Source organism: Diprion similis, chromosome 4 (assembly GCF_021155765.1).
Source record: "Diprion similis isolate iyDipSimi1 chromosome 4, iyDipSimi1.1, whole genome shotgun sequence".
Classification (NCBI taxonomy): Eukaryota; Metazoa; Arthropoda; class Insecta; order Hymenoptera; family Diprionidae; genus Diprion; species Diprion similis.
In genome coordinates, this window is record NC_060108.1 from 22,164,480 (window position 1) to 22,172,947 (window position 8,468).

At 38.5% G+C, this 8,468-nt stretch overlaps 1 protein-coding gene across 1 annotated transcript; it reads left to right on the forward strand.

Annotated features, from left to right (window-relative positions):
* Window positions 1-687: 687 nt before the first annotated feature.
* Window positions 688-6,568, forward strand: LOC124405932. Its single transcript, XM_046881202.1, has 18 exons — window positions 688-811; window positions 916-1,222; window positions 1,386-1,688; window positions 1,755-1,845; window positions 1,936-2,081; window positions 2,177-2,233; window positions 2,333-2,417; window positions 2,676-2,860; window positions 2,987-3,183; window positions 3,295-3,338; window positions 3,447-3,591; window positions 4,351-4,534; window positions 4,686-4,968; window positions 5,072-5,323; window positions 5,705-5,844; window positions 6,061-6,117; window positions 6,207-6,291; window positions 6,366-6,568. The coding sequence occupies exons 1-18, from the start codon at window positions 732-734 to the stop codon at window positions 6,551-6,553; spliced, it is 2,829 nt and encodes a 942-aa protein (XP_046737158.1). The 5' UTR covers window positions 688-731; the 3' UTR covers window positions 6,554-6,568.
* Window positions 6,569-8,468: the final 1,900 nt, after the last annotated feature.

Genomic DNA, 8,468 nt, shown 5'->3' on the forward strand with positions numbered 1-8,468 from the left:
TCGAATTGCTTTAGCGGCCATTACTTTTCACAGGTACATTTGTAGGATGGGTCCCCCTTAAGAAATCTTATTTCTTCGAATTAATACCACTTGACCGATTTCATACATACGATTTCATTCATTGTTAAAGAGTTGTGGAAACTCAGGCAGATTACTGATAGCGATCGGATGTTGACCATCTTATGTCTCTCGCAACGTTTCTTTCACGCTTTTACGATATACGTATATCGGCAGTGATATAAATTTTGTAATTACCTTATCGGCACGATAAGTTATATTATAGGTCATTGTATTGCAACTATAATATTTCCCATCTTTGATGCAACACTCTCATAAAAAAGATACACACAGAATTTCATCACAAAATAAAAATAAAGAGAATCCGATGAGCCAAGCGCACGATTACTGTCAATTAGGTACAAAGTACTTCAGTTCAACTAACTATGCTGCGACAAATTTTCAACATATAATTTCACGTCGAAATGATGCGTTATGACGTATTTCATAGCATCCAGGTGTTAAAAACAATCACGGACGTGACTTGCACCCCGAATGTTTGCGATGAAGATTATTCAGAGTTACCCCGATATCGGTTTCCTTTTTTCTGGAGATACTAATCTCTCAACGACACAGTCTAGTACAGATAAGCTGCCATTCGTGGAGATCGAAAAACGATAGCACCGAGTATATAACAATGTGTGAAAATTCGTGCAGAGCCAGACACCAGCAAGATGCATCTGCTGTTTCTACTCCTCGCTATCGGCACGGCCGTGGCCGTCCCTGTGGAGGAACAGGTTCCCTCTTTGGAAGGGTACGTAGATTCTTTGTTCTTATAAACGTACAAACCAGTGATGAATTCACCTGGAAAATAAGAGTATTTGCACTTTGTCCAAACTATTAAAATTTCCTTTGCAGAGCCAAGGTCTACCGCTTGATCGCAGATACGGATGAAAAACTATCGTCAGTCCTTGCTTACGATGGTCAAGACGGATACGACATCCTGAAGGCTGGTCACACTCTTGGAGACGAGATCCATTTACTGGTAACCGCCGACAACGTCGAGGCTTTCGAATCCGTCTTAGATGAAAATGAAATCGACAACGTGGTTATGACTGAAGATGTTCAGGCTGCCGTCGAGGCGGAAGCGACTCGTCAAAGCACTGCATCAAATGCTCGTTTAGACGGCCGTATTTCGTTCGAGGCTTACCACCGTTATGACGTGGTAAGATTTTGAAGTGTATAAAAGCAGCTGATACTAAATTCCACGTGGCTTAGCTTAAATAAGTTTACCATTATCAAGTTACTACTGTCGTTGTCAAAACTGGTGAAGAATTTTCATAACTGCGTGTAAATAATTAAATTAATGAATATTGATGTTCCTGCAGATAGTTAAGTATTTGGAAGATCTCGCGGAGAACTACAGTGATTTCGCCAGTCTTATAGAAATCGGTGAATCTTTCGAAGGACGCACCATCTACGGCCTGAAAATATCATCGGGTGGTACCGGCAAACCTGCAATTTTGATCGACGCTGGAATTCATGCGCGTGAATGGATTGCACCAGCGACAGTAATTTACATCATCAGCCAGCTGGTCGAGGAAACCACTAACTCTCATCTCTTCGAGAACGTCGACTGGTACATAATCCCAGTCCTGAACCCCGACGGTTACGAATACACTCACACGACCGTAAGTTTGGGGTTAAAAATTTCAGACCCATTTTCAATATGGTAAATTCTGCATTCTCGTTTCCAGTACCGTCTGTGGAGGAAGACGCGCAGCACCAGAACCGGAAACCTTTGCAGAGGTGTCGACCCCAACCGTAATTTCGAATACTACTGGATGTGTAAGAATAACCTCAGCCAATGAAAATGGGATATTTCCTCAAGTTGTGGCTGAACAATGAGTTAATAAATATCGATATGCTTGTTTTCAGTGACCGGTGCTTCCTCCGCTTCATGCAGCGAGACTTACGCTGGACCCGAAGCATTCTCCGAATTGGAAACCCAAGCTCTTCGCGACTTTGTCCTGGCCAACAATGAAACTATCAAGTTATATCTAACCTTCCACTCGTACGGAAACGTAAGAATTACCTACACCCGAATATATTAGCCCGGTTGTTAGATAAGATGCTGAACGAGAGCAAAGCATCGCTATAATTGCTGTTTTTCCTACAGTATTTCCTCTACCCGTGGGGATACACCTCGGAACTGCCCGATAACGAGGAGGAGTTGGTAAGTTCGCCTCGATTTTAATTCGTTCAAAGTATTTCCACGAGAAAGTATTGCCGACAAATGTTTCTAACAAATTCGATGCGCTTAATTCCTTTGCAGAGGACTCTCGCTGAGGCCGCTGATGAGGCTCTCTCCACCGTCCGTGGAACTCGCTACACCATTGGAACTTCCACCAACGTATTGTGTAGGGGAAAATTTTTCGATATCAACACATTAACAAGCTAATCTCAATAAGAGATAACGAAAAAGCTTAAAATCTCTTAATAAAATCCAATTTTTATCGATGTGTGAATGGCTGGAAAGTTGTCTGAACTATTAAGTAGCGAATAATTCAATCTTTCTACAATGTCGAAAACGTCAAGAGAAAAACTTTGAGGCAATACAACCGTGATTAGGTAATATAATCAGTATTTTAAACAGTGTGAACATTTGAATGTCCCAGATGCTGCTGCCGGCGGAAGTGACGACTGGGTGAAAGGTGTTGGTGGTGTCGAACTGGCCTATACCTTAGAATTACCGGGCGGTGGAAGTTATGGGTTCGATCTTCCAGCATCCGACATCGGAGTCGTTGGTCAAGAGACCTTTTTGGCTATACGTGTCTTCTTGAAATACATAGATGACAATTTCTAAGCTCCAAGTAATAACACAACGCACAAATAGGATCCTTCGTGGTCAAAAGACGTTGAAGATCTCAACATACAGTCGACCTCCAGACTGAATGTTCTCCATAAAATGACGGTGGCCCCGTAAAAGATAAACGATAAATTTCATCTCGTATACGAGCGCGTGCCAAAGCAGAATAAGTTGTTAGCTTCTGGCGCTACAGAATATTTTGTACGACACAATAAAAATATTCCTGCTCTCAAACCATACCTAATTCTTCCTCTCCAATTGCTTGGAAACCGTACAAACAATCAATCCGATGGCTCTATGCAGCAACAACTACTTATGTGGGTACTCACTTGGGAGTGAATTATACAGACCATTTAAATAGCTGTCGAACATAGGTGGACTTTTTCATTACAGGTATAACAAATCGAGTTCGTTCACAATCGTCGTAGTTGCTTCTTGACGATTATCGTTCTATATCGGCAAGGTGGCCAAGGTAAATAGATGACGATAACGGTTCATGTCAGTAAGCAGCGTTTCTCGCACGACTAGAATTCGTAATTGAAAGACGCATTAAAATCGAACATTTTTCCGAGGTCATGACAATGCTGCAGTCGAATTACATCAGCGTCTCTGCATCAGTGTGAAATGATGCCCCGACAGCAGGAGAAGCCCCAGAAAATACTTCAAGCAGCATTACTTTGTTTAAATCTCTTTCTCCCATTTAATCATGCCATCTATTACAATGGGTAAGTAAAATTTTGTTTACTGAATTTTCCGAATTTGGCAACGAATCACCGAAATACAAAAAAAAAAAAAACTAGAATCCGGACTACAATTGAAATATTTTTTTCACACGTTACGTTCACCAAGATGAGTTTTTTTACGAACAAAATAACAAGGTCAGTAAAATGATAACATGAATGCGAATTAGTTATCTTGTCGGATGATCAGTGGTTGTTTATTGCTTTAATTATCTATGTTTCTTTTTTTCTTTCTCTCTTTTTTTATCGGTCCAACGGAAGTAGATATAAAGACTTTGATTAATTATTTAGATAAAAATGATACGCATAGAGTTTCCTTCGTGAACAACTCCGCATATAATCCATTTCATTGTATCAACAATTCAAAAATTATGGTAATATATGGGCAGTGAATGTGAAAGTATTTTATGTAACGTAATATATATTCACATACTTGACGGTCTAACCAATATTCCTGTGTAAGGAAATGTTCTGCACATGGATCGCTAATTTTTTTACAAATAATTTTCGAAACGATAAATTAGAGAAAGTTCACAATTTTCTATGATAATATTCACGAAAATTTACAGTTTTAACGAATGACCCGTTTTTTCGCATATGAAAAACATGACCATGTAATACATCCACGCCTCCAGAATTAATTAATGATTTAAAACGAACCCTCATCCTACTTTAAACCGTTCTTCTTCCACATACTACTCATTGTCAGCGAAGTTCAAGTGACGAATAGAAGTACGTTCACAGCTACACGGTGTATCAGTTGTCCCCAAACACATCAGAGAAAATTGCGGTTTTGAGAAGCTTGCAAAGCGTATCGGGATATGACTTTTGGAAAGAGCCTCGGCGCAACACCAGCCACTTGATGGTGGCACCGGAGCAACGGTCCAAATTCGAAAAACAGATGGCTGCAGCGCATATTCAAACAACCGTTAGTCTTTATTGAATTGATTGTTAGTGCAAGAATCGTAAAATTGAATAAATTGTCTAAACACCGCCCAATATGCCAAAGTACATACAGGACTAAAAAATATTGCAAATCTGTTTCGCACACGACACAATAACCTGAGTTTAATTTCAAGATCGCCATAAATAACGTCGCAGAGCATCTGCGAGAAAATGCAACAACTCGCTATCATCAAGAGGAAAAATCTACCGAAAATAACCGACGTATGTTTCTTCTACCTTTGGAAAATCGGAAAAACTTTTCATTCGATCGATATTTAAGTTGCTATGAAATGGTCAAATTGATCGAAAGCTTGGTGGATAGAGAATATGTAGCGAAAATCGTCACGATAGGGACAACCTATCAAGGGCGGAAAATTTTCGCCGTCAAACTATCGACTTCTGACCGTTATCCGGTGAGTAAAGGTGGGAACAACTATCGGTCCGGAGCTGATTATAGTCAGAGAAAATTAAAGACTTTGTTATATCGTCCCGTTATATATATATATGATACAACAGGTAGTCGTGATAGACGGAGGAATTCACGCTCGCGAATGGGTCTCACCGTTGTCCGTTCTCTACATACTACGGAAGCTCATCGATGACAAGGAAGTGCTTCAAAAGTTGACCTTTTATATAGTCCCTGTCATTAATCCCGATGGCTATGAGTATTCTATGCGGAAAGACCGCTATTGGAGAAAGACAATGTCCAAGCATTCCGGTACCAAGTGTCGAGGAGTTGACGGAAACAGGAACTTTGATTCTCATTGGAACGGTAGGATTGCTAGTAAAGGAATGTCTCATCCACTGTAAACATTCTCCATATATATATACAGTGTGTACGGAATTAAGCATTAGAATTATTGTTTAGAACAACGTCTGATTAACTTTTGAAGAATAAATGTTGACGCCTTTGTTGACTATTAGTATTTTATTTGCACGTTAATTGCTCTTTCGAAAATTGTGAGGAAACAGATCATGTTCGGTACAGCAATTGGTACACCACAGATAACAGTAACCGTGAATCTTAAATTTTTAACCAAATGAACGGAGGACAAAATAATGAAACCCAGTATCTCTGGCACACAATCTGCTTACACTGTGTAACCAAGTTTACAACTCTATAAATGATGCGATAATTCGAACATATTTCAAGAATCCGGAAGCGAAGGTGACCCTTGTTCGCAGATGTACTCTGGACCGGAACCATTTTCCGAAGCCGAAACTCGGGCTCTACGAGATCTAATAATTAGAGTGAAGCCTCTCATGTACCTCACGTTTCACAGCTACGGAGGCGTGAGTATCCTTGTCAATACTTAATAGTTTCTCGGTTCCTCGATGAAAAATTCTTCAATCGTTGGAGAAAAAGATTTTCTCCCCTCCAAGATAAATTGTAGAATAAAATTGGATAGTAAAAACCCGTCCATTTAAATGCGAGCGTGGTTCCAGCGATAATAATTATAATAATTATCATCTCATATTGTTACGCTTATCAATCCAAGTCTTTTTCAGCTAATCCTTTACCCCTGGGGCTACGGTCCTGATCTACCAGACAATTGGCAGGAATTGGTAAGGATCGATACGTTTAACTATGAAATGATGTATCGATCGATTAATCAAGTGTACTTTAACGCATTATGGCAATAATTTCTTTCAAGCATAAATTAGGGAAGAAAGCATCCGATGAGGTGAAAAGGCTTTTCAACACGGAGTACGAGGTTGGCACCTCAACGAACTTATTGTGTAAGATAATTGAAAACTAAAAGAACGGAAATTTGATTCCAAATAACCAAAATAACTCGAACTTTATGCTACAGATCCGGCATCCGGTGGCAGCGACGACTGGTCTATGGAAAAAGCTGGAGTAGAATTTGTTTATTGCATAGAACTAGAAGATTTTGGATCACTATTTGACCCACCGCCGCATAAACTAACGGAGATCGTTCAACACGCTTATACGCTGGTACAAGTTTTCATAAACCATGTGCTAGATATCAACGTATAAGATCTATTGAGCAGTGAAAAAAAATATATCCATAATCAGACGAAAAAACAAGATGGCTGCGCGTAAAGACTTATTTAGGTTTCTCGATTTTCTCGCATTATCTCTTACCTTCCACTAAGCAGAATTTGTCGGAATTAAAATACAACATTAATTAAATCATACACAGATCGGTTAAGTATGGTTTGAGAAAGTGAAACGGCTGTTTGTTTTTTTCAAAATTGTATCACTCATCGAAAAGGTTCGCTTTGTTTGTAAGGCTGAAGTTGAAACTTACCTCAATCTTTCACCCCGAGTTCAACGAAATGGTCGTCGTCCTTTTCTAGCTTCTCTCGTTGTGGATTTCACTGTCACAATCTTCTTTATCCGATTTATCGTTAGAACGATCTTCAGTTGTTACGGCATTTCGATTCAATAACACTCTTAACACCACGACACAACTGTTCTGATCTTATTGCTTAGCCCCGAAAACCGACGGAAGTTATAACTCGTCACTTGAACACGCGATAAATACAGAAGCGAAGTTAACTCGCAGTATTAACGAGAATCAAAGATACGCGTAGAAACCCGAATTCTTACAAGACGGAGCCCCGAGACCGAATGTATTCAGCGTCAAGACACTTCTGATTACTTTTCGAACTTGCGAGAGTCTTAGGTACCTATACAATGTGCGACCTTCAGGCTGCTGTCAAATGTTTTCTTTTTGCTTCGCGCTTCGATTGTTTGTAAACATGTTCGAGTCTTGAAATTCACGTAGTTTTCACTATCGATTATCCGTAGGTAAAATCGAAAGTTGCAATAAATGCAGATTCTGAAGTTGACTCATTGCATGTATTTATATATAATGTTTGATAAAATTTGATTATGTGAATCTAATGATTAGTTAATTAAAATCGATTAAACTGTGTAAGACATTTATTTCTATGTAAAAGAATACACAAAGTTAGAAAAATAAGTTTTCTCATATTTGAGACAGTACATATTATTGTGGATTTTAGAGATCCAGGAATAAAAACTGGCGAGTCGTTTTCTACATCGTTCGTCTTTGTAGAGTCTATGAAAAATTAATATTTCAATGTCATTTACAAATGGCTAATTTTGAGAAACCAGAGATTGTTTGCTGGTGATTAACAAGGCTATAATATTCACGGTTACAATTTATGTATTAATGGAGTAGAAAAAAAATGTTGATCGTTTTGTAGTATGATCAACAATTGAATACAACACCACGATATAGCTGAAGAAGGCATTTCTGTCCAACAATATACATATTATATATATCATAGCATTTTTATACAATAATAACGCACATCAGCCTAATCGCATCATCTATACTGTCTCTCTGTAAAAATGTTGAAAACTATGAAACTACCTAATGGTTTTATAATTTGGATCTCTTACCTAAAATCCTAAACAGAAACAGCTCAAATTAGTTATTTGGAAGGGTGAGATTAAAATAAAAACATGCATTTAGTGAAAAATAATACGAAAACTGAATTCATCTATTGAATTAATGCAGGTTGCCATTGTACATCTGAAGTTCTACAGACGTCAAAGTAATTCAAGATTACAATTAATTTGGTCCTACAGTCTATAAGAATCTGTAGAGAATGTTAAAACTATATTTCCAACTTTGAACATTAATAATATTCGTATGATTGAAATTAAAGCTAAAGTATTTTATACCTATCAGTATGGGAATCTATCCCTGTAATGGATCAGTGATACCTACTATACTTGTGTTTACAGAGGGCAATGAAATATACAGAGTAATAGGAATTCTGCCTACTAGCTCGAGTACAAGAATAAAGCTTATTTACCTAGTACAACAGATGATTTCGGCAATAGCTGTCTGTTAGCTTGATTTGCTGCGCACATGTTATTTCGAGTGGCAAAATAGTGAGCAAAATATATGCGC

Excerpts from the sequence above, each read along its gene's own strand:
- LOC124405932 (XM_046881202.1), top strand. The coding sequence starts at position 732 with ATGCATCTGCTGTTTCTACTCCTCGCTATCGGCACGGCCGTGGCCGTC. Across the intron at positions 812-915 it reads CAGGTTCCCTCTTTGGAAGG|AGCCAAGGTCTACCGCTTGA; the intron begins GTACGTAGATTC and ends TTTCCTTTGCAG. Across the intron at positions 2,418-2,675 it reads AACTTCCACCAACGTATTGT|ATGCTGCTGCCGGCGGAAGT; the intron begins GTAGGGGAAAAT and ends TGAATGTCCCAG.